The 27,560-nt window shown below is 33.6% G+C and overlaps 1 protein-coding gene across 1 annotated transcript in view; it reads left to right on the plus strand.

Annotated features, from left to right (window-relative positions):
* The first annotated feature begins 4,909 nt into the window (after positions 1-4,909).
* Positions 4,910-27,560, plus strand: part of LOC120771104 (heterogeneous nuclear ribonucleoprotein L) — a 300,298-nt gene continuing 277,647 nt past the window's right edge. Inside the window, 2 exon segments of the mRNA XM_040098946.1 lie at positions 4,910-6,446; positions 24,443-25,240. Coding sequence (XP_039954880.1) covers positions 25,085-25,240 — 156 coding nt within the window. The 5' untranslated portion in view covers positions 4,910-6,446; positions 24,443-25,084.

The following is a 27,560-nucleotide window of genomic DNA, read 5'->3' on the forward strand; positions in this document are numbered from 1 at the left end:
GTGGTAGGGCTGTTTGCTCACACACCAACTGCCTTTGCTCCCAACGAGAGCGCACAAAGAGAGTGTATTTTAAGGTTCACTCAAGCTGTTGTTTGCAGCTATCAACATTCGTATAAAAATTATAATAAAATCCACTTTGAATCTGTTAAAATTGCATAGATAAAGCAGCGGCTGAGAATGAGTATATTGGCGCATGCGTTTGTTTAGCGGTGCGTGGTAAAGACCAAAGAGAGAGAGATAGAAAAGTAAACAGAGTTACAGTGGTTAAAGCAGTGAATGAGTTTCAGTAAAATTTTGTAACAAATATTATATACCATTATTTAGCAAAAATTTACAGTAGTGCGTAAATTATACAGACAAGATCAGGGATTAATGGTAGAAAGAGAGAGTGAGAAGACAGAATTAGTTCTATAAATTTTTTGCACCACAAGATTTACTGAAATTGCACCTAATCGGTCACAATATAAATTTTTTTTAAACAGAATAATCACAGATATATTTATGTACAGTTACGGGCAATAAAATAGGTCGCAAAAAATTATATTTAATGCCTTAAAAACTCCAAAAATTTAAAAAAGAAGGCCGATCACCAAAAACGACGGCAAAAGTCTGTCAAAATATTGTAAGATTATCGACGCGCGATGTGTTTAAGTCCGCTGCAGAAGTTCTTCAAAAATTAGGTGCACACATTTTTTCAGGAACAGTAAGGGGACGGCTTGTGGAGAAAAATTTCTTTGGTAGATTGTTCCGAAAGGGGTCAATGCTGAGCAAACGGCATATATGAGATCGCATTCAGTTTCCTAAAAGACACCTCAATTGGGATGGAGCTGAAAATGGAAAAAAAAAAATCTAACACCCTATGGTGTGGTGAATGCAAAATTAATATGATTGGAAATGATGGTAGGACGCGGATCTGACGTACAAAGAATAAACAATGTGCGTCCGCTACACGACTAAGTCCTTTAAACCCCATGGCGGTAGTATAATGGTTCGGGGCTATTTCTCATGTTGTGGTGTCGGACCTATTTTTTTGGATAAAAGAAAACATCGACCGCCATACATACAAAAACAATTTTAGACGAAGTCATGATCCCATATGCTGAATGGAATATGATTTTAATTTGGTAATTCCAAGAAAACATTGACCCGAAACATACTTCGAGTCTTTCAAAAAAATTTTTCAGATCATGTTGTTGATGTTGTCGCTAGGCCAGACCTGAATCCATTCGAATACTAATTGAAAATCGTTAAGGAAAATGTTGAACCTATTTAACCAGAAAATAAGGCGGGTCTCTGGGAGAAGGTTCAAGAGGTCTGGTACTCTACTGAACAGAGCCTGATTAAGTCCATGCCTAGTAGCTGTATTATACAATAAAGGGTACTCTACAAAGTACTAACAATTTTGTGTATTGATTCTTTTAGAATATGTATTATGATTGAAGTTTGATTAGAAATACGACAAGACTTTTTCGACTATACAATATTTAATTGATATTTTTCATTGTACTTCTACAGCATTGTTTTTGTTAGAAAATTTAGTGATTTTCTAATCATAAGACAGATTCTAAATAAAATTGGATACTATACAAAAATATTTTGAAGCACTGCAGAAAATTAAATTAAAAAAATCATAAACTTCTTCTTTACAACCAAAAATGTTACACACTCGTCTACTTGCTACGCTAACTGGCGCCCTGGGCCCTTTCATGCTCGAAATACACTCCTGGAACAACTACTTGCCTTTCTGTTGTGGGCGCGCTCGCCACTACACACCATCACGTACACTTGTTCGCTTGCCGCAAACACAACTCAAACGCGTAGCGTCGCTCACTCTCGCGCTCTCACACTTGCCGCTGCGCTCTGCCTTACCGGCGCTCTGGCTGAGCGTATGCTGCCTTGTGGTTTATGAAACGTCATGAATTTACCGTTCAATCAGCCACGCTTGCTCCGCCACATTATACGAACGTACGCATGTAGTTGTTGTACAAACATAGCAGCACACACACGCCAACACCTATGTGCAGATATATTCGCCGCAGAGTGCTAAGAAAAAAGCCAAAATCAAGCAAACGCTAGCCAAAACACTCGCGTACCAACGACTCGGAAGTCAGTCACAATTGGACAGTGTACATTGTAATTATTTTTCGTGAAATCAACCTGCAGCGCCGCGTTTCGTCGTTTCCCATTGCGAGTAGTTTAGCTTTGTGCATTCGATAAACAGAAAAAGCAATAAAAGAAAATCGTAAATAATACTTGTGCGCATACAAATTGTCTCGTAGGCGGAGTATATACTCGGTGAATAATAATAAAAACAGAAACAAAAACAAAAAACACTTGTAGGCCGGCATCTGGACTGGCGTTTCATTGAGGTATGAGCGTTTTCTTAGTGAATATGTTTATTATTCGACACAAGTGCCATTGTAAATGTGTATTTATAATGCATGGACACCATTTTTGTTGCATTTATTACAAAAACAATAGTTTTTGGAAGCAACGAAATGTTGCAATATTTGTTATTCTTTTTTGTGAGTTTTTCATTTTTGCAACGCTTGAAAATTGTAATTCGTTTGTTGTTTGTGTTTTTGCTACATATCTGTCGCTGTCGCTGCTCTCTTCCCCTTGAGCGGCGACGCTAACACATGCACACCTTATATCACAGCGCTTCCCCGCTCAGCTGCGCGTTTGGGTCGCTCTTTCTGGCTTTTCATGCGCGCGGCGAATTCATCTCAGCAGCGACCTCTCCGCTCAGCAGTTACATACTCATATTATCTCTATGTTATATATATATGTATGTATATGTGCTTATGTATATGCTGGTAAGCTGTCTGCTTGCACTCCCATCCGGCAGTGCGCTCCAAGCGTATTACATACAGCTAAGGTACGATGTCTGCAATTGCTCGTGTACTTACACGAATTGCGTTATTGCTGTCGCGTTTCACTGTTGCTTTTGTTGTTAGCATTGTTATTGGCGCTGCTGCTTGCTTATACAAATTTGGCAAAGATTTTGCGGAATCGCCAAAAATAAATATACAAAACTCGCCTTTAACGACGACATTTCTGGCAGATCGTCGAAAAAAAGGTGCCCTCCTCGTTGACGATAGAACTTCTTACTGAATTTTACAAAAGAAAAAAAAAAAAAATACGTCTACACGTAGTGGAAGAAGACAAAAAAGTGAAAATTTTAAATTCTGATGAAAATTACACCATGTTTTTCTCTATTTAATAGTCGTAACTGAAAAAATTCTTTGTTCTTCACCTTTTTAACTCGAAGACTTAAATTTCAATTGTAAAATTTCACTGAGATCGGTTGAGTTGCTCGCCAGAAATAGAAAGGTAGCAGTAGATTTACTGCTTCGGAATGCAGCCTCCTTCAGAAAAGTGACCATTCACTTAGAAAGCTGGTGGCGATACCAGCCTTGAACTTTTAACAGGCCATTGCCCTTTTGACGTTCATGCTCTAAGGCTAGGAATTTTACCAGACGCCATTTGCAGCAGCTGTATGGAAGAAGATGAGGTGGAAACAACTCAACACTTCCTTCTTGACTGTCCCGCGTTTGGCAGGTTAAGCCTTAAACACTCGGTAGCGCATAGCTTCAAACATCCCAACGAACTGGATATAATAATTATGAGATAACTGGATATAATAATTATGAGATAACTGGATATAATAATATTGAGATAACAGAGGATTTCTTCTTTTCTATAGCTTCACAAAGAACATATCCTTTTCCATTCATCCATCTAACCTAACCTAACATATACACCTGGCCACGAGCGCACAACTTTATAAGGCCGTTTCTCCAAAACTATTACTCGAATCAACTTGAATATTAAGGACAGTATTCCAGAGATATTATATATGATAAGCCATTAAAAATCAATTTTTTGGAGCCGTGAACCCCTTGAAAAAAACTTTTTTCGCTTCCCTTAGAATTTTAATAAATGTTTACACCAAATATAACATATTTCTCATCTTCGGATGAACCAATTTGTATTGAAATTACGAACTATTTTTTTCTTCAAAATCTAAGCATAACCAATCTTTAAGAGTCCAATAAGATTCTGTGAACATATGTTGATTGTTGTCTTCAATTTAAATTAGACTAATTAAACACTAGAAACCTACACGTTGCATTATCTACAATAATTAAGACATCATCCAATTCTGCACTCCAAAGTTCTTGGAGAGTGCCTCAAGACCTTGTGTGTTGCCTTTGAACACTTCTTTCAGAATGGAAATGAGGGAATAATTCTGTTTTTTCCCATTTTAACATCTTCCATAACTTTCTAATGAGACGTTTTCTTAAAAAGTTTAAATATTTCATTCGAAAACGTTTTTGAAGTTGTAATTCGTTACTTTCAACAGGCTAAAATCATGAACTATTCTTAGAACTATTGCTACTCAGAAACAAAAAATATGTCTATATCATATCTTGAACAGACCAAATAAATATAAGTATACATACGTATGTATACAAAAAACGAGGTTCCGACGTTATTTTTTCAATTTAATTTTTTAATTACAATTTTGGGACAAATAATGAATTTAAATATGTTATATGTACTAGTTTCTTATAAAATAAAATTGTGTAGGTTTGTATACCAAAATTAATATACTTGCCTATTTGAAAAAATAAAATTTTCACAGTATATAATAGAAATATTTCCATTTCATCCAAACTTTACCTAAAAAATATTGTGCAAAATATTTTTAAACTAAGATTGTTCGCCTACAACCCACTGTGCGCAGCCCCAACACCGTCATCGCTGCCTGCTACTGGTTGCTGCCGCTGTGCGCCTTTTTGGCGTACAACGTACGGACTGCGCTGCGCTGCGCCTGCTTCGTGTTGGCGAAATGAATTTTCTCTTTTTCACATTTGGGGCCAATTTTTTAGTACGAATTGTACTTTGAAGCGAATCGGAGGTGCTGAGCGGGTCTAAACTACCAAAACCAACTACATACCGATCAACCGAAAAGAAATTCACTAAATTTTTGTGTGCTGTAAAGTTGTAAAATTGTGAAATTGTAATTGCAAAAAGCATTGAAAATCAATACGAAGAGCGGCAAGCAATTAAATTTGTGCGATTAAAAAAAGTAAAGAAGTTTGCATTGTGGCAAAAGTGGCGATTGTTGCAGCAGTCAGCCAGCGAAGGCAGCTAGCAAGCTAAAAAAGCAAGTGCAACAACAAGTGCAGCAAAGGCATTTGAGTAGAAGAAGCAAATTCCAAAGTAAAAAATAAGAAAGTAAAATAAAATTACAACAAATTTCGCAGTAAAGAGCTGCAAGCTGGCAAAAAAGCTGCAAGGAAGCATTAAAAAAACACCACCAAACACTTGAACCACCACTAACAGCAGTAAGAAACAATTACAACAAATAACAATAATAACAACAACAACTAGCAACAGTGTAGAGACACATACTTATCTATATAAACTTAAGTAGATACACATAGTTATACACACACACATACAAAGACATCTGTATTATATACAAAGCGACTAACAAAAACTTTAAAACTTTAAAAAAATTTAAATATAATAAAACACACACAGCCATACACTTGCATATGTACATACAAACACATAACATTTGTAAAAAGCAAACCCAGAAAAACTAGCTGAGAAACAACAACAAAAACACACACAGACACGCCAAAAGTGCAGTAAGAAAGAGGAAAATCTACAAATTCTGTGCAAAATTGTGGAAAAGTCGAAAAAGTGTGTGAATACAAAGTCAAAATCGCAAATCGTTTTTCAAATTCGCTAAATCAAAGTGAAAATTATAAAAAAAAATCAAAGTTTTCCTTGCGTAAAGTGTGTTTTATGCATTAAAGCACGAAATTCTTATCAAAAAAGCAAAGAAGAAAGTAAAATCGCCGCTCCAGCAGCAGCATCAACGGCAACAACCAACAACAACAAAATTGAAATTAAATATCCGCCTCCTCAGCCTCCTCGTACCAATTTATACGTCGGTGTGTGTGTATATGTGTGTTAGCGCGCTTACTTCGTGCATACGTGTGTGTTTGTAAGCCGAAGTTTGCAAATAATCGCGTTTGTGTTTGTAGCGCAGAAAGCGAAAACTGTTTTTCGAAAAAAAAACAAAACAGAAATAAGGATTGAAAAATTGCATGAAAAACTGCAGCAAAACTTGCAGTCATCGTTGTAGCCTGCAAACTTGAAGTTGTGTTTTCGTTCGAGCTCAAAGCCTAAGCGCGTAAGTGTAGTTGTTGTTACCCGTGTTTTGGTGTATTTACGCTAAACACGCTAATCAATCAGCTAAGAAGTCGGCGTGTAAAGCAAATATACATATAAATTAAAAACTGACGCCCGTCCGTCGGCAAAGTGAAAGTGCAAGAACGTAAAGGTGCAGCAGCAGCCAGCCAAAAGCCAGCAGCTAGGAGCCAAGCGCAGCAGCGGCGACAGTTGAGGAAGACGTGCTTTGAACGGTAATTGAATTATAACACATTAACAACTTCACTTGCAACTAAGTAGAAACATCATATTTATGTACTGATGTGTGTGTATGAAATACATGCATCTGTATGTGCTCGGGTTGTTACTTTATGGCGCTAAGAAAATTATATTTAAAATAAAAATAAAAAGTGGAATAATGCAATAAAAAATAAAAATATTTTAAATAAAAGTTTTTAAATATACAAAATAAAAACTATAACTATTTGTATATACATAAGTATAAAAATATATAGAATATAAAAAAATAACAAAAAAAAAAATAAAATAAATTAAACAAAAATAATAATAAATGAAAATAATAAAAAGGAACCTGAATAACTATTTAAATATGCGAAATATGTATTAAAAATTAAAATATTGGATATAAAAAAATTTTGAAATTATAATTAAACGCTTTTTGCAGCAAAAATTCTGTTTAGTGAAGTTAATAGTAAAAATTATAAAAATTGCAGTTTTTATAAAACAAATAAAATGAAAATATAAAATTTTAATAATAAATATTAAAAATAAATTAAGAAAGAAAAATAATATAAAAAAAATAACAGAAATTAAATTTCAAAGTATAATAAGTAATAATAAATAAAAATATAATTATATTTAATCCAAAACTATTATATTATAATAATAAAAATAACAATATAACAAATACTATGGAAAAATAATATTCATTTATAAATTTAAAAATAATAAAAGAAAAAAATATGAAGCAATATAACTAAAATTAACAAAAAAAAATAAATAAAAATAGTAGTAATTTAATAAACTATAATTAATATACTATTAAATGAAAAAAAATTATACGAATAAACTAATAAAATAGAATATGTAAAAATAAATAAAAAATAATTATTTTTTTATCATCTTAGTAAATAGTTATGATTTAATAATCTAAGTAAATTATTAAAATATAATTATTTTTTATATAGAATATAATATAAAAATAGCAAAATTAAAAATATTATCGAAAAAATATTTTAATTTATGAAGCTAAAAAAAGATTAAGACAGTAAAAATAAATATGAAGCAATACAACTAAAATTAACAAAAAAAAAAAAATAAATAAAAATAGTAGTAATTTAATAAACTATAATTAATATACTATTAAATGAAAAAAAAATTATACCAATAAACTAATAAAATAGAATATGTAAAAATAAATAAAAAATAATTATTTTTTTATCATCTTAGTAAATAGTTATGATTTAATAATCTAAGTAAATTATTAAAATATAATTATTTTTTATATATAATATAATATAAAAATAGCAAAAGTTAAAATATTATCGAAAAAAAATATTAATTTATTAAGCTAAAAAAGATTAAGACAGTAAAAATAAATATGAAGCAATGCAACGAAAATAATTAAATAGTTTAATAAATAATATGTAATATAATTTTAATTTAGTAATAATTCAATAACCTAAAATTAATATATATGAAGAAAAATAACACGCCTAAAAATAAAAAAATTAATACATGTGTATGTATGTATATAGTATTATAAAAATATATGAAAGATATGATAATATGAAGAAATTTAAAAAAACTGGAACAACAAGTGAAAAAGAAAAATAAAATAGCTACATAGTAGTAATTTAGAGAGTAATAATTTAAATAAAAAATATAGTACCTACAGAGTATAAAATAAAAGTAATAATTTATTAACCTAAAATTAATATATAATAAATATTAAAATAGAAAAGCAGGATTTATTGCAAATGAAGAAAAAATAATACGGATAAAAATAATAATATTTTAAATACAATGAACTATATTAAAAATAGTTTGAAAATATTACATGAAAGTACAACAATAAGTGAAATGTGGATTAAACATGTTTTATTTAAATAATTAAATTAAATTAAAAATAAATGCTTGTGGTTGCGCTACAAAACGAAATTGAAAGCAAAAACGACAAAAATAAATAATCAAAACAAAAATAATAATAATAAAGAAATAAAAAAAATAATAATAACAAAGAAATGAAAAAAAAAAATAATAACAAGTAACAGTAATGGCCACAAAAAAAAGCAACTCAATTTCTTTTTAAACAAGAAAGGAAATAATAATAATAATAAAATAAGTAATAATGAAATAAATGATAAAAATAAAACAATAAAATAATACAATAAAAAAAAACATTAACTTCTGCTGCAAGATATAATACCTTTCACAGGCACACCTTTAATATCATAAAACGGTGCAAAAATATCTTTATCTTGTTTTTAAACGATTTGTTTGAATGGCAACTACAGGGTTTCCCAACAAATGTGATTATGATTCCTTTTCAAACAAAAAAACACTATTTGTTTAGAAAATTCAAATGTTCTTTAGTTATTGTGAAGCACAATCGATACAATTACGCTCTGCATACAACGTCAGTCAAGTTGCCTTCACGACTTCTTTTGCAGTAATGAGTTCGATGAACTCAATTTTCGATTACTTTTTCCACTAAATCAAGTCGTTTGTCATGAATAGCATGTACAATACTGATTTCTAAAGCTTGAAAAGACTCTGGTTTTTTGCTAAAGACCAATGACTACAAATAACCCCACAAGAAGTAGTCTAATGTTCTTAAATCAGAACTTCTTTAAGGCCATTCAATGTTAAAATTTCTTGAAATAATCGTATCTCTAACTTTTCTTGCAATAATTCTGTTGTTGCACGTGCTATGTGGCACGTAGCACCGTCTTGTTGGAACCAGATGTTGTCAAGCTCAACTTCTTCAAATTGCGGCTATAAAAATTTGATTGTCGTCGATCTATAGCGCTATCCATTGACGGTAACGGTGTCACCAGCCTCTTTTCGAAAGCAGTACGGACCGATGATAAATAAATTTTACACAATTTTCTTGATATTTTAATTATAACAAATCTTGTCCATTTACCACAGATAATTTGAACGAAGTATTGCCAAAATAGTCTCCGTTTGCGGTCATTGGAACATATTCATGTCTGACTTTAGGAATTGCTTGGATGATAATATTAATGAAAATGTTGTGTTCATGAAATTTGTCCAGTTATGGGAGATGTTTGGTTATGAGTACTGTCCGCGTATAGGAACTTCAAGTTGTGTTCATGAAATTTGTCCGGTTATGGCAGATGACCGGCTATGAGGACTGTTCGTAGTGTGAAATTTCACTGTAAACTCCTTTGTTTTTCCAAAAAAGTGTCTCACTGCACTTGAAATATTTTCCACCATACTGACTTTAACTGTTACGCACCACCCACTTCTAGAAGAAAAACAAATTATTTTACAACCCTCTCAAGTACAATACAATTTCTTTATACTACTGCTGTATTTACTATACATAAATGTATGTATGTATGTATTTATTTAGTACATTCATATACTAGATAAAAGCATCCCTGCTGTGCTGCAACGCAACCTCACAGACTTTCTAAATCATTTTTTTTGCTGCTGTCATTTATTGTTAGAGGACGAAGGTTAAATAAAATGTTTACTGACAAGCTTTTATGTTCTTACAAAAGTATATAGAAGCATATATACATATGTATATCTTTGTAAATAATTTATTTTTGTATAAGCTTTAAATTTTACGAGTTAGATGACGCATATAATTGCTTGTGTTGAGGAGAAAGCTGAGAAAACTCAAATTTAAGAGTCTTTATATAAACAATTTCACTAATTTTGTTAGAAAAAATATTTTTCTGTCGAACTAAAGTTAGTAAAAATTAAAGTTCTAGCCGTTCTTAGCAATTGGTTAGTATTTCTTTCTAAAAAAATATTTTTCTGTCGAACAAAAGTTAGTAAAAATTAAAGTTCTAGCCGTTCTTAGCAATTAGTTAGCATTTGTTTCTACAAAAATATATTTCTGTCTAACAAAAGTTAGTAAAAATTAAAGTTCTAGCCGTTCTTAGCAATTGGTTAGTATTTGTTTATAAAAAAATATTTTTCTGTCTTAAAAAAAATCAATACCCCTTCTTAGCATTTGTATTTTTTATATAAAATCTATCTAAATTTTCTGCATATTTTAGTTCCTCAAAAATATATTCTATTTTCAAAATCTACAATGCCAACTGAAGTCATTTTTAATTCACTTCAAATATTTTCTTACCAACTTTTTCACCACAACCCTCCACTCTGTTTATTTAAAGACCAATTTAACATCTCATCCCATTTTCACCCTGTTCTAAGCCTCTACCTTTGTACTGCCTGCGTTCAGTACAAAAATTGAGCACCACTTACATGTTTACTGAGTATGTATAAATCTAGAAAATACACTTTAAAGCTTCGCAAATAACTCTCCACTCGTCCCACCGGCTGCGCTTGCTTGGAAAAACTAGTTTTTCTATTATTTACAGTCGCGAATAATTGTTGTCGAACCAGTCTTCTTGCCGTCGGCGCACAGTGTAATGACCAAATGTCTCATCTAAGTGCATATTTACATACTTTTAGTGCTTACATACATACATATATACAGTGGTCTACACAAAGCGTATTGTTGTCTGTCTGAAGGCAGGAAAATAAAGTTTGCAATTTTATTGCAGTTTTATCAGCTTCTGGTCGTTAAAAGAGCACGTGAATCGTTTTTTTTTTAGTAGACTGAACTTGATTTTGGTTTAGTAAAATGCTTAGAGACTCGAAAGTATAATTTTCCAGACAAGTATTATAACTATAACCTATAGTGCTCTCATAGTTTTTTTTACAGTTTCAAGATTTCGAGTCAAAAGTTACGTTAGGAATAAAGAAAAAGCATTGAAATATTGACTGAAATTGGAAATTGCTTATAGTCTCAGTGCTACAGATTTCAGACCCTCTCAACCAAGGTTGCCACAGTAGTGCGGTTTTCGGTATGGCTAACTTCTTTAGAAAACTATGTAAAGTTGGAGCTAGCAATCTCGGTTCTTAGTAGGCTCGTTACCTTACATGTATTTCTATGTTGAACGAGAGATTGAAGTGTGTCTTAGACATTTTGCTTATTTCTACAAGAGAATACATGACTCGCAATGCCCCAGTTGGTTTCACATATTGCTAGCGTAAAAACTTTGTAAAAGTGTTAAGTACAGATGAGGCTGGCTATATTTTCTTATTTCAGAGCACTAGTTAACAAATCTTGAATTCGGAGGCATGTTTAAACGATTAGATACTTGGAATTCTAATATTAACTGAGTAAACTTGGTCAGAACGACTCGTATATTGCTATATAAGAACCATAGACGTTACAAACGAACCGAACTGTCAAACTTTCGTAGTAAATGTAAAGAAGATCTTCCACTTCTTTCATTTATCACGTCACGAACTATTGTATTTTTCAGTCAAACGTGTCATGATGGTGATCATCAGCTCAAGAACTCGGACAGGTCTTCACTTGCTGCAATTAAATTCTCCAATTACTTCTGTCTGAGTTCGCCAGCATCTTGCTAGAGTTCGTCAGCGCTTTAGCATCCTGGTCTTCAGCATTAAGCAATCTAAATTATTTCTGGATCTACTCAAAAGAGATTTTCTGTTTCTCACCCGGGGAAAAAGTAAAAGTAAAGTAAATAGACGAGCTTGTGGACTTTGTAGTCTCTATAACTTTCATTATGGCTGCTATGCCTAAAAAAAGACGTTATAAACATCCAGTAATTGCTGTAATGTCTTTGTAACTTACAAGTTGTGATCTTCAGAGGCAGGATATCGGTTCTAAACGGTGATCCTTTTTGAGGTTCCCTTAAAGAAAGGAAGCCTCGACCTTAAAGAAAAAACACAGAAACTTCAAATTTAATTGGGAATGTTTATTATGATTCGAAAGAACATTCTTCGGCATTTATTTTTTTGAATATTATCTCTTTCGAATGTTGGCCGCGGCTACGTCTCAATGTTCCATCCGTGGAGTCCAATTTTCGATGACTCGTTCGAGCATTTCGACTAGTAACTGGCGAATGACACGCGTCTTGTTTTGCTTCAAGGTCTGAATCGAAGCGGGTTTGTCCACATAGTAGATTTTAGACTTTACATATTCGCACAGGAAAAAAAACTAACTGTGTGATATCACACGACCAATTGACGGCTCCAAAATGAGAAATTATTTGCTCACCGAAGTGTTTTCTCAATAAATCCACTGATTGATGCGATGTGTGTGAGGTGGCGCCGTCTTGTTGGAACCAAATGTTGCCGAGATCACGAGCTTCAATTTTTGGCATCAAATATTGATAGTTACGTTCTCAACGGTTAATTTTTGAAGAAATATGGACCAATTATTCCATCGGCTCATAAACTACGCCAAGCCGTTGTTTTATCTGGAGTCTTTTCATGTTGCTCTACGTCCCAAATGCAGCAATTTTGCTTATTAATATACCCATTGAGTTAGAAAGGGACCACATCGCAGAATGAAATTTGGCTCGAAGACATCGAATCATCTTGGAACTTTTCAAAAGCCCATATTTTGTACGCTTTCAATGCGAGATCTCGAAGTAAAGCGCGCCAAGTCGTTCCATACGTCAGTCCGAGCTGCTGCGAACGGCGTCGAATCGGCTCTCCACGGCCTTCGTGGCTACGGCTGCTTTTTTTCTTTACTGCGTGCTGGACGTGGTCAATTCGGTCGAAAATTATCTAATAATGAATGCTGGGTTTCAAGATGGGCAATGGTGTTGCGAATAGTCCGCTCAGTATTATGTTGAGCTAAGCTCGCGAGACACATTCTTTACAAAAGATGACTGATATAGTTCGAGTGTTGACAACTTTGGTAACCCTTGAATCAGTGGAAATGCCTGAGCTGATTGGCTTTTCTACTTTCATCTGGTTAAGTCAAATCGGTGGATTTTTCCTGTTGAAAAACGACTAATAACAAAAGTTAAGACCGAATATTTTTTCTTCTACGGGCAATGTCAAGTCCTTCTTTGAGGTTCTTGGAAAAAAAAATGCTTTAGTAATATATAAGCGAACCTCAATTCGTATATAACGGGAATATGCTCATACTCATGTCATACCAAATGGACTTCTATGTCCTACTAGACAGATTCAAGCACTCGTCCCACAATTTATAGCCAAAATTAAACCCCATTTTCTATTATTATGTTCTTGTACCAAAAGTTAGGTTAGAAAATGTGATAATACTAATTTCATTAGCTACAATAAGATCAAACATACATACATATAAGGGTTAAATTCATGCTATACACTGAAAGAAGAAGAAGAAGTAAAAAGAAATTATTTACCTTCGCAGCATTTCACCACTTTTGTAAAATCATAGCTACGTCGTGTAAATTAATTAATCGCATAATCAGTAACGCCAACGCCAACGGCATACCACAGGCGGCAGTTTGATAAACGCGTTTGCAAAAGAATTCAACACAAAACCAACTAGAAACCGAAAATTTCACAAAAGTTGCTCTTGAGTGCTCTTAGCAAAGTTTGCGCTCTCGCGCTTACGCACTAAGCGCTCCCTTAGCGCTGCAAACGAAGCTATACGAGTAACAGCAAGCAGCGCTGTTACAAACGAGCAGCGGCAGGGGTAACAACGCAGGGGCAGCAAGCGCAGAAAGAAAGCAAACGACAGGAAAGGAAGCGAAAAGAAGCGACGCAGGTGGAAGCGGAAAATGACGATTTGTAGGAAGTATGCAAAACTACATACGTTCGCTTATCGGCAAAAAGGTGAAAGAGGAATTCGTTTCCAAGCGGCGAGCGAAGCGCTTGCGAGACTGTGTGTGTATGTTTGTGAGTGCGCGCTACTCACTAAGCAGTGCATGTACTTTAAGCGCGCTTATCGGCATAGCGCGCTTCGGCAGTTTGCGTTGCGTGGAGATAAATCGCAAGCGCGTGCATATACAATTGCCCAAACAACACAAAAGCCACCCTCTTGCAGTCGGCTTGTTGACAATTTTCCTAACAGCAACATTGCTCAGTGCAACCCTAAAAAGTATTGCTTTGCTTGTCAGTAATAACATGGGAAAAGCTCTGCTCTCCCACGCAATGCTCACTATCTGCTTCGTGTCTTGTGTCACAACGGCAGTGATAACGCTAGTCACTGCTGTGCGCACATTGCGCGCTCTCATTGCAACTTCCTTAAAAGTCAAGCGCACGCACACACACACGCGCGCGCGCTGACAACTCCCACAACTGCTTACACTCCGCTCGCACGCGCGCTCTGCTGCACACCCCCAACCGACACTTGCCGCACACACACTCAGCTGCATTTGAGGGTTGTTCGCTGCTGTTGTTACTGTGCGCTTTTACTGCGCATGCTTCACCTGCACAAGAACAACAAGCACAGCACAGTTGGTATGCTTACGATGTTCGTTGACGCTGCGCTGGCAGCGCCGTCGACTGTTTGCCTTCGCTTTCGCTTGTCGGCAGGCTGTGCATTTCGGAAAAGTGGAGACCACCGTCCAGAAAAGTGTCAGCAACGCCGTCAAGCAGACGTAATTGTCGAGCAGCAAATTTCGTTCACGCCAAAAATTCATCAACAGTCAACTAAAAAAAAAGAGTTCTTTCTAAACACATTAGAGCGCAACGCAATTCCGGAAGCAGTGCAAAAAGTAATAAGCGAAAAGAATACCGTGAAAAAGCATACGTGAGCTTGTAACAAAGCGTGCGTGGTCAAGTAGCTTTTTGTCAAAAAAAATAATACCCAAAAACCAAAAAAAAATCATAAAACGTGTGCAAATAATCATTACCAAGCGGAAAGTTTGCAATTTGAGCCAAAAATTAAACAAAGTTAATTTCAAAAATTCCAAAAAAAAAAACAAAAAAACATATCTCAACGTCAACTCAGCAGGCCTTGAAAGTTGCGTCGCTGTCTAAAACTGAAATTCAATTCAATTTGAATTACAGCAAAATAATACAAAAAATATCTAGTACGCTTCAGCTCAGCAGTTTTCCGTCTTTTTAGTCGAAAAAAAGTTCAGTTTTCGCACAAAAGCCATAAGCGAACGTCAACGCGAATTCGCCAAAACAAAAATTTTCGTTTCAAACCAAAAGTGAGTATTTAGCGTTTTTGTGGGTAGCAGCGCAAACGTATTGCCAAAAAATGCAGCAAAATTTTCTTAAATTTACTTTTTGTGTTAATTGCGGCCGCAAAGCGTCTGTGTGGCATGCCTGACGAAGTGTGGCAAGCGGAAAAGTGGTTGTTTGCAATGAAAGTAATAAAAGTCGGAAGAGATGCAGGAACAATTTTGTGATTTTTCTATGCTCATACATGTGTGTGTGTGTGTGTGCTTGTGCTGCCTGCTTTCTTCTTCGCAAGGGCGAGACAAATTGTTGGAAGAGCGTCTAAGCAGCGGAGCGTAGGGGCGGCAAAGCGTGGAAAATTAAAAAGTCTTAAATTCAATAAAATACTTTAACAGAGTGCATAAATAATAAATATGGAATAATAACTGTAAACAGCGGTAAATAAACTGAAGTAAATTCTTGTAGTGGCAGCCCAAAGTGCAGACAGAATTTCGCGTTTGCAGGAAAATGGCGAAAAATGCCGAAAATGTCAAAAGAGAAATGTTGCCAATTGGCGAAAAAGTCATAAACAAATAAATTGAGATAAAATTAAAAATTGCAAAAGTAAAATATGACAGAAAAACATAAATTAATGAAGATTTATGCTTATTTTATGTTTATTTTTATATTTATATATATTTTTTTAATATCTTTTAATGCAGCCAAATAAGACATTTTGCCAATTAGCGAAAAAATAATAAACGAATAAATAGAATAAACAAAAAGTTTGGACGGCAAAATAGTAAAAATAATATAAAATAAGAAAATTTATATTTATTATTTTTTATTAGTTTTATTTTAATTATTATCATTATTTTTAATAATTTTTTAATACAGTCAAATAATAAATTTACTGGTTGGTGAAAAAATCATAAAGAAATAAATAAAACAAAAAAGGTTTGGAATACATAACTGAAAAAAAATATCAATTACTTTTTTTTGATTTTTAATATTTTTTAAATATTTTTATAATTTATATAATTTAATTAATATTTATTTTTTCTACTATTATTTTTTTTATTATAATTTTTTTATTATTATCATTAGTTGGTCCAAAATCATAAGCAACTACATACAACACAAAAGTTTGGAAGGGAAAAGAGTAAAAAGAATAGAAATTAATAATTCTTTATTGTTTGTTTTTAATCATTATTTAAATATTATTTTTTAAATATTATTTAAAAAGGAATGCCCGAAAATAGAAATCTTGGAAGAATTTTGAAATAAAATGTTGTGGAACCAAACAAAAAACATTACAACATTAACATTTTACATTAAACTGATAAAATAAGAAAAAAAAAACAAAATACAAAAATTACAAAAATTAATACTTATCAAATAATTATCATACACAGATAAAAAAACAAAAAAATTTGAAAAAAGTTGTTCTAACAGATCTAAATTACAATGCATAAAACAAAAAATTTAATAAATTATTTAAAATATTTTTGAATATTAAAAAAAATGTAAAAAAATCATTAAAAAGCATAAACTAAAAAAAAAATATTATAGCAATAAACTATAAATAAAATATTCATACATAAATAAAAAATATATTAAAAGTACAAAAATAAATACACAAATAATTAATTTTTAAATAAATAAATTTCAATTATGAATTTAAAAATAAAATAAAAATAAATTTATGTGCTCTTCCGATCTTAATAAATATTTTTAATACAATCAGAAAACAAAAAAGAAAAACATAAATAATAAACTAAAAAAACTAATGAAGTAATGATAACTACAAATTACAAAAATGAACTTTTATCAAAATAATTATAATAAAGAAATAAAAAAAAACAAATAATTTGAAAGAAAAAATAGTAAAAAATGTAAATTAATCAAGATTTATTATTTGTGTTTAACTATGTATGCATGTACATATCGGGTGATTTTTTAAGAGCTTGATAACTTTTTTTTTAAAAAAAACGCATAAAATTTGCAAAATCTCATCGGTTCTTTATTTGAAACGTTAGATTGGTTCATGACATTTACTTTTTGAAGATAATTTCATTTAAATGTTGACTCATGTGGTTTCAACAAGATGGCGCTGTGTGGCATGCTCGCGATTCTATGGCCATTTTGAGGGAAAACTTCGGAGAACAATTCATCTCAAGAAATGGACCCGTAAGTTGGCCACCAAGATCATGCGATTTAACGCCTTTAGACTATTTTTTGTGGGGCTACGTCAAGTCTAAAGTCTACAGAAATAAGCCAGCAACTATTCCAGCTTTGGAAGACAACATTTCCGAAGAAATTCGGGCTATTCCGGCCGAAATGCTCGAAAAAGTTGCCCAAAATTGGACTTTCCGAATGGACCACCTAAGACGCAGCCGCGGTCAACATTTAAATGAAATTATCTTCAAAAAGTAAATGTCATGAACCAATCTAACGTTTCAAATAAAGAACCGATGAGATTTTGCAAATTTTATGCGTTTTTTTTTTTAAAAAAGTTATCAAGCTCTTAAAAAATCACCCGATATATGTGAATATTAATTTTTTTTATAAACGAAGTTTAATAAATATTTTTAATGGTAAAATTTAATTTAATTTTTTTTTAAATTTAAATTAATCAATATTTATTATTGCTATTTAACTATACATGAATATTCATTTTTATAAAAAAATATAATAAATATTTTAATACATTTTTATAAAAAAATTAATAAAAGTGGAAAAAACATTAAAAATAATAAAAAAAAATTTATAGCAAAAAAGAATAAATAAAATATTTATATGTGAAAAAATATGTATTAAGAGTACAAAAACAGACATACTAACAAATTTTAAATAAATAAATTTAAGTAATAGATATTAATTATGTGTTTTTGGTTATTTAATTTTTAATTAATATTTTTTAATACAATCAGATAAAAAGCATAACCGACTTGTAAAAAAATTAAAATAAAAAATGCGGTAGAAAAGATAAATATTAAACAAAGTATAAATTAAAATAAAAATATATAAATTTAATAAGAAAACAAAAAAATATTGAAATAAAAATTTTAATTAAAAAAATATTTAAATTTAAAAATATTATAAAAAAATAAATTCAAATAAAAATTTCAAGTAAAAAAATTGAAATATAAGGAAGAAAATAAAAATACTTAGTTTAAAAAAAAAAACATCAAGGAATTTTTCAAATTATTTTTGGTTAAAAAAATAAATTTTTTTGACTATAAATATCAATTTTATTAGACTACAAATAATTAATCTAGCATTTTTTGATATTTTCAAGCTTATTTCAAAATATTAATATTTTTTTTTTTGTAGAAAATTTAATAAATCAATAATACAATATTTGGAAAGCAAATTAACAAGTTCTTACGTTTACAAGTACAACAGATTTTGCCGAAATTTCGGTAATATGTGAAAAATTATCCCAAACCCAACAAAAAAAAATTATGAACAAATTTCGAACCTGTTTCAAAAAAAATGTATTAGAAATAACAATCAAGTAAAAATCATAAACTGAAAAATTCTGAAATCGCATATTTTTAAATAGAAATAGTTAGAACTTAACTGGTATAAAAACGTCTAATGAAATGATTTAATGAAATTTGTTTAAAATCTTGGCTTTCTGAATATACAAATCAAGTTCTTCCTTTGAAGTTTTTTATTTGTTTTGAAATTGTATCTTTACGAAACTTGGAGCAGATGAGCGCCTAAAATAACATCTTGTATGGAAAACTTGTTTATTTGACAAAATATCTGTACGAAATTCGGCAAAGAGAACTGTCCAAGGCAAAGGTACAATCTGCACAAAAATGGTTGATATCGGACCACCAAAGCATATAGCTGCCATACAAACTGAATAAAAAATTCAAGTCCTTGTATGGAAAAATTTTTTATTTGGCAAGCTATCTGTCCGAAATTCGGTACAGACTACTCTCTAAGTTAAAGGTGCAAGCTTCGCACAAATGGTCCAGATCCGACCACTATTACCTATAGCTGCCATACAAACTGACCCATCCAAATCAAAGTTCTTGTAAGGAAAACTTTTTTATTTGCTAAGATAACGTGACAAAGTTTGGCATAGACTACTCTCTAAGCTAAAGTTATAATATTCGAAGAAATTTTACAGATCCGACGACTATAACATATAGCTGCCATACAAACTAACGGATAAAACTCAAGTTCTTGTATGGAAAACTTTTTTATTTGATAAGATATCTTCAAGAAATCCAAAAAATATTATTTTCCAAGGCAATAAAGTTTAACACTATTTATAAAATTTTTCAAAAAGGAATGATTTGACATAAAATTCAAAACTATTTCACTAACCTTCCAATTAAAAAAAAATCGCCTTAACTGTTGAAACACACCGTTTCTCTTTCATATGAAATCCAATTTACCGTTGTCCATATGCAACTATCGATATTATTAAAGTGTATTTTGTTTATTCTTCCACAACTTACCGCTTATCTTTAGTAGATTTGTCTACACTTACTGAAAATAGTTCTGTAAAGCACACTGTTGGTTAACCTTATATTGAAACTAGGGTTCTTAAAATTATTCGAATAATTTGAAAACCGACTATTCTAATATCCGGTTTATACCCGTTCGTTTGAGTACTAAGCGATTAATACTATTCGATTAGACGACAACAATAAGTTGTCGTCGAATAGTCGACGATTTACGACAATCCCGATACTGCAAGCCGAATATTATTCGAATAATGCGCTATCCGGTTAATGTGGTTTGTCGTTTAGTCGAATATCAAGAACTCTAAGAGAAATGCTGAATGTTTTCAAATAAAAATTCATTCTAGCAATCTTACATTCAAACCATCATTCATTCAAGCAATCATTCATTCAAGCAATCACTCATTCAAACAATCTTTCTTTCAAGCAATCATTCATCTAAGCTTTAGTTACAACAATGCATTTCTTCATTTTTTTCAAACCTTCCAACCAACAACGTTGTTGAATTAACCTATAATCATACCCAAAACACATACAAACAAACTATTACTGTTACCCGTTTCCCCTAACACGCTTTCGTGCTTTTTCTCTTCCTCTTCACCACATCCTGCTATCAGTTCTTACAGTTATGTATGTATGTATGAGTGCGTACCATATGTGTCTGTTAATACCAAAGACCCATTTTGTACTCCGTTCTTTGCCCGAACTCACAAACCAACTATCCATCATCCATCAATCCCATCTATGCATTCGCATTCTCCTTCGCTTCTAATCACTTTTCTGTCGCTTGTTTGTCTCGCTATTCGCGCTGCTTTCACTACACTACCCCCGCCAAAACCTGCTCATGCGACGCAGCGCTTTTCCAAATTACACCCACTTTTGCCTGCTTTAAATGGAAAAGCTGCTTGCGCTCACCTCAGCCACCCGTTAACGGTGCTTGTTTTCGCTCTCCCCTTTTTTCCACTTTTGCGTTATTTGCTTTGTAGCATTTCCCTCATTTTCCGCCTATCTGAAGTTATTACTATTTACTAGTTTATTTCAGTGCGTTTGGTATATCCCCCCCGCTTTTATGCTGTAAGCTCCGCGCCTTGTGTACCTTCCGGCCATCGTTGAAGGGTGGTTTCTGCGTCTGCTTCGGTTTGTTGTTTGCACCATCCGCCCTCCTTCGGTTAGTTGGTTACCTCTTGTGCATTTTCATCGCGCTTTTCGCTTTTGCTTTGTCGTCTAGGCAATGTTTTGCTTTCATTTATTTTGTAATTATCGTCTGCTTTGCTGTGTGCGGCCACTTGAATGTTGCCTGACTGCTACAAAGCATATTTCATTTAGCTGTGTAGCGCTTTTCCTTTGGCCGTTTTCCGTCGGCGTCGAAGGTGTGTGTGGAAAATGCATAGTTTTTCGTTAGAAAATTAATGTGGTTCCTTCAATGATGTTTTACCTTGAGTTGTGTAGCTGAAGTGCTTGACCTGGCAGTATTTAATTCGAGGTATGAGTGTTTCGGGGATGTTCGAAAGCTGAAAGAAGGTAGCTTTATTAAGGCTTTGAAAGACCACAGGTTTTAAGTTCAAAATTGTTAGAAATTATAATCGTTTTGTTTTCATACTTTTGGCTGACGAGTGTTTCAACATGCTTGTGGTCTTTGTGACCCACAAAATTCAAGCTTGTGTGTTGTATGAGAAAGTGGTTAGATACCCGGAATTCTATATTGGTTGCTTAGTTAATCTTGTCTCACATAGTGTCACCGCTGTGGGTTCTTATCTGTATGGCAATGTTTAGACAACTTTTGAAGTGCCTGCGAGGTTCCTTGTGGCATATTCGGTACTGTTTATATTTTTAAAAAATTCTATAAAAATATCTATAATTTAAGATTTGTAGGCAAGATCTTCTGGATCATACTCCTAACATAGAGTTTGGATCACAAGTGCGTTCAGAGACTTTTTTGTTCTTATTTTTCAACAAAACTCGTACTTTTCGATCTTGTCTTATGGGTCAGACTGCAGTTCCCGAGACGTTTGTGATCTCAGAGTCAAGCGGCACTCACACTTAAAAGGTCCGAGTTGCGACTGGGTTTGAAATTCTTGAAACACCTGTGATCTAATCTATTTTCTGAGACCGTTTTGATCTGAAAATTGCAGACTGACTCATTTTTTGAATTTTATTCGATCGATTCGAATTCGAATTTTCTTAGATCTCTGAGATCTCATATTCAAACTCAAGTAGTAGTTTTGAGCTTGCTTTCTGATGGAGACTACTGGTCTCGATTGCAGATTGACTCCTTTCTAGAACAGTTTTCGATCCGATATCACAATGGCATCGACTTCTTAGATTTCTGAGATCTCATCTTCAAACTTCAATGGAATCCATATACTTAGACCTCTGAGATCTCATCTTCTAACTCAACTAGAGTTTTTGAGCTTATTATCTGATGCAGACTACTAATTCTGAGACATCTGTGATCTCGAGAATTAAGTGTGACTCAGTGAAAGTGAAATTCACTTTATTTTTAAACTATTAAAATTTCAAATCCGCAGTAATCCACAACTAAAACGTAAGTGAGTACGATTATTTTGAAATGTTGAAGACATTTTTTTTCCTTTAAATTTTAGTATTTCCTTTCGAAAACAAAATTTTGTGTTGAAAAAATTATAAAACATCTAAAACAAACTACAAAATTTGTTCCAGAAAATTCAAAGAAACATGTTGTGTGCATAAAAGTGAGTAAAATAATTGAAAATATTGCACGGTACTTAGCAATTTTCGCAAACTTTTGGTTTGAAAAAACTTCGAAAGAAATTATAGGAGTTTTTCTATGGAGTTCCTGGTGGTTTCTAATGCATAAAATCGAAGTGCTAGCTCAAAAATGAAGTTTCCACGATTAGATGTGGGTCTTTCACTATATTCTCTCTGTCAGAGCGCTTAAGAAGAGCAGAATCGGTTTCTCGTAGACAACTCAGTGAACTTTTTTTGGGGATCCTACGCTTTAGTAACATTAACTAGCTTCTTTCCCAGCTAATAACTTTGAGAATTATTTCTGGAATTCACTTTCTCGTTGTAACCTGCACTCTTTGGTTCACTGAAGCCGCCAACATAGTATAGTTGGAATGCAAACTGGCTGATCAGGAGCAAATTCTTGTATGGAAAACTTTTTTATTTGTCTAAACTAAGTTCTTTTATAGAAAACAAACATGTTGTGAAATGGCATAAAATCTGAGTAAAATAATTGAAAATATTGTTCACGGTACTTTAGCGGATTTCGCAAACTTTTAATTTGAAAAAAAGTTCGAAAGGAATTATAGGAGTTTCTCTATGGAGTTCCAATGGTGGTTTTCAGATCGGTTAATATAGCATAAAATCGAAGTGACGCCTCAAAATAAAGTTCTGTATGGAAAACTTTTTTATTTGACAAGATATCTACACGAAATCTCGCGTGGGTTATTATCTAAAACAATAGTACATTCTCCGAAGAAATTGTTCAGATCGGATTGCTATAGCGGATAGCTGCCATACAAACTGAACGATTGAAATCAAGTTCTTGTATGGAAAACTTTCTATTTTGACGAGATATCTTCATGAAATCTGGCACAGTCTATTATCTAAGCCAATAGTAAAATCTCTGAAGAAATTGTACAGATCGGATCACTATAGCATGTAGTTGCCATACAAACTGAACGATAAAATCAAGTTCTTGTATGGAAAACTTTCTAATTTGACGAGATATCTTCACGAAATCTTCCATGGGTTATTATCTAAGAAAATAAAGCAATCTCCGAAGAAATTGTTCAGATCGGATTACTATAGCATATAGCTGCCATACGAATTGACGCCTCAAAATAAAGTTCTGTATGGAAAACTTTTTTATTTGACAAGATATCTTCACGAAATCTGGCGTAGGTTATTATCTAAGACAATAGTACATTCTCCGAAGAAATTGTTCAGATCGGATTACTATAGCGGATAGCTGCCATACAAATTGAACCATCAAAACTAAGTTCTTGTATGGAAAACTTTTTTATTTGACAATATATCTTCAAGAAATCTGGCATGGGTTATTGTCTAAGACAATAGTGCAATCTTTGAAGAAATTGTTCAGATCGGATCATTATAGCATATAGCTGCCATACAAATTGACCCCTCAAAATAAAGTTCTGTATGGAAAACTTTTTTATTTGACAAGATATCTGCACGAAATTTGGCATAAATTATTGCATATGGCAACACCACAATATCCGAACATATGGTGCAGATCGAACCACTATAGCATATAGCTGCCATACAAACTGAACGATCAAAATCAAGTTAAACATCTTTTTATACCCTTTATGCTATAAAAAATGCGTCTGTAAAGGGTATTTTAGTTTCGTTGTAAGCGTAGTTAACGTTTTTTCAATTTTTTTTTATTAATAACGGTTTCGGTTTCGGTTTCTACTATATAAGCTTTTAGTCACTCTTTAAATATTTATTTCACAATTCTTATATTTAATTTCCAAATAACCAAAATAATATGGTAACAGCAAGCCATAATGAAATCTAATAAACATATTTTTCGTTTTTTCTCTCTTTTTCGCTTGCTCTCTCTCTCTCCTTGCTGGTATCGCCGTACTTGCGCAAAACAGCTGATTCGTATAAGCAAACAAGCAAGCAGACAAAGGTGGCACTAGCAGCAACAGCAGCAACGCCAACAGCAAACCAATACCAGATACCAACCGACCTGTTATACCAACGACAAAAGAGTTCGCCACAAGCAAGAAGAACCAAGTGCTGAAATTGCATGTAAAAACGCAGACAACGAAGAAGACGCACCAAAACGTAGTTGAAAATAACGTGTAATAAGGAAAGGTGGAAAATTCTCAGTGCGGAATATTTATTGAAATTATCGAAAAGCAAGCGCTGCCAAAATAAGTGCACGCTACGCAAGAAAACCAACCGAAAAAACGCGATAAAGAAGTCGCGTCTTGAGCCAGCAAAAAGCGGAAGCAAAGCGCTAAAGCTCGACAGCCAAGCATTTAGGCCGTCAGCCAGCCAGTCAGTCAGCCAGTCAGTCAGCCAGAGCTAAAGCTAAAGCCAATTAATCCCATTGCTAAGCGCCGCACCGCGCAGCGTCTACGCCAACTAAACTCCAATTTTTGTTCGGTCGCGTTGTACCGCGTTCAGCAGTAGCGCTGGAATACTTTATTTCACCCCCCGGTCCAATAAACGTCGCCAAAATAATTCACCAACAAACCATCACCGACATCAACTTCGCAACGGCGACCACAATGCCATATAACGGCGCCAGCAATGGCAGCGGTGGTGGCGGCAGCGGTGGTGGCGGCGGCGGAGGTGGTGGCGGTATAAGTGATGGACCGCAAAACAAGAAGATACGTACGGGCGTACAACAGCCGGGCGAAGCGGATGCACATCTGCATGCAAGGGTAAGTTTCGACCAAATTTATTTTTATATACATACATACATACACCTCTACATAGATGTAAGTGATAAAAGTGTGGCAAGAAAAGCGAACGGTGTTTACTGGCAGAAAAAAGTTTCGTTGGAGTGTGAAAAGTTGCGCAGAAATGATTTTTTTTATATTTTTCAAATAATTGCTCGCGTATGATTTTGCATTTTTTTGTAATTTCTTCGCACATTTACGCTGCTGTGTGTTTTTTGTTATTGTTGTCAACAAATAGTTGCGAGTTTTCGCCTTATTGCTACTCCAAATAGTGACAATTTTCGGCAAATGGCGTTTGTCAACGCGCAACGCCAACAAAAACAACAAATAATCATCAAGAAGAAAGAAGAAATTACCAACAACAACAATCAATTACCAAAAACAACAAGAAATTATGAAAACAACAACAAATCGCCAACAACAATAGCAAACATTTACCGTTCGCTGTTTTCGACATGCGAACGCCGGCGTTTTCGGCGTAGTGAAGTTGTTTTCCTGTGCCACAACTGATAATGGCATGCATTGCCTGCTTTTAGGGGTTGTTAAAAATCGATTTTCATCTGTTCGAGAATTTCGTACATGCAGCGCGCACACTAAACGCTGATAGCGTTAGCGTTATGAAAAATAATGTTTAGATAGTATTTTATTTGCGCTTAATAATCGTATTTTGTGATAAGCAAATGCGCCTAAATGCAGACTAGCTGTTGATAAAAAATGTTTTTAGTGGTAAACAAATATTGCTGCTGAGTTAAGATAACATTTAGAATAAAACATGCATATATTTAGCTGGCAAGCGGTGTTACTTTCAGCGATAAGCAGCTGCGCCTAAATGTATGCTTGCTACAAGTAAATAAAATGAAAATAGTAAATAGTAGTATAAATACGTATAGTTTAACGTTTAAATGTTGCTACAATTTTTCAATAATTTTTTTTTTATTAAATGCGCCTGAAAGCATACCACGTTTATTAAAAAATACCGTTACGCTTTAATTTAGCATTTTCTTAATTTCTGTTTTTAACATAATTTTCGTAACAAGCTGGTAGCACCTTCAATCGCTCCAAAATCATCAAGTAATGTTTAACTGCGTCTAAATGTATGCTTGCTTCAAGTAAATAAACTAAAACAAGTATAGTGGTATATAGACGGTCTGATAAAATTTTTTTTTACTAAATGCGCCTAAAAATGTACACTGCATTTTAAAAATACCATTATATCCTTCTTTTTGTATATTCGTAATTTTTATGTTCAACACAATTTTCGTAACAAGCTGGCAGCACTCTCAAATATTGCAAAATCACCAACTAATGGCCACACGCCACGCTATGCATTGTTTTCTGTATATATGTAAGCATTAGTGCGCACTCGAAGCCAGCGCGCCAACAAGTATGCAATGCTCTCACAACAAACATACGCCAAATTATGCTGAGCAACAACGCATATGGCGAAATTCGCAGCAAAACGCATATATATTTACAAACGAATGTATGTGTGTTAATATATATAAAAATCTGTGTATGGCATAGCACACTTTTAGGCGCATAGGCATGCACAGCGCAGCGTAAATGCCTCCGGTTCAACTTAAACGCGCCTAACGAGCATAATCTTTTTATACTTACTTTATCTTATGCCACAGCCAGCGCCACAGCCACAGCCAGCATGTATCTGTCGGTGCGGTCTGGCTTCATTCCTTGCCCAATGCTATGGTAGCACTCAAGTAGGTGCTTCTCTGTGCTCGTTAATGTCTTAGCGAATGCTCTTAATTTGACGTTTTGCCTCTTAGCTGATGAGTGTGTATGTGTGAGTGTGTACGTGTTCTATATATGCTACAAAGCTATGTTGAAAACCGACTGTTGCATACTTTTAGTTGTCGCAACAGCGGGCAGCCTGCTTGCTGGCGAGGGATGCTGCTGAGTGTGGCAACATTTTACTCGCTTAAAGCTTTACACTCAAAATCCAACGCACACTCACTCACTCACGGCTGTTCGGTGGCGCGCTCAATGTCGTTAACTGTTCGCTGTTGTCGTGTCGCGTCGTGTTGAAGAGCAATCGTTTAATTTTTGCTTCCTCTGCTCCTTCTAAATTTTTATTTTCTATTTTTTGCTTGTCTAGCATACCTTTAGGCGCACTCGTTGACAGTTTGTGGCAGCGCCACATATCCATGTCGTGTGCGCGCCTAACAGTATGCCATCTAATCCACACATGGGCGGTTGTTTAGACCCGCATCTTGTTATGGATATGCCGCAATAGAGGCACGTACGCATACATGTAGTTGGGTGGGCAGTTTGTAGGCGTAGCGCATGC

Source organism: Bactrocera tryoni, chromosome 3, assembly GCF_016617805.1.
Source record: "Bactrocera tryoni isolate S06 chromosome 3, CSIRO_BtryS06_freeze2, whole genome shotgun sequence".
NCBI lineage: Eukaryota > Metazoa > Arthropoda > Insecta > Diptera > Tephritidae > Bactrocera > Bactrocera tryoni.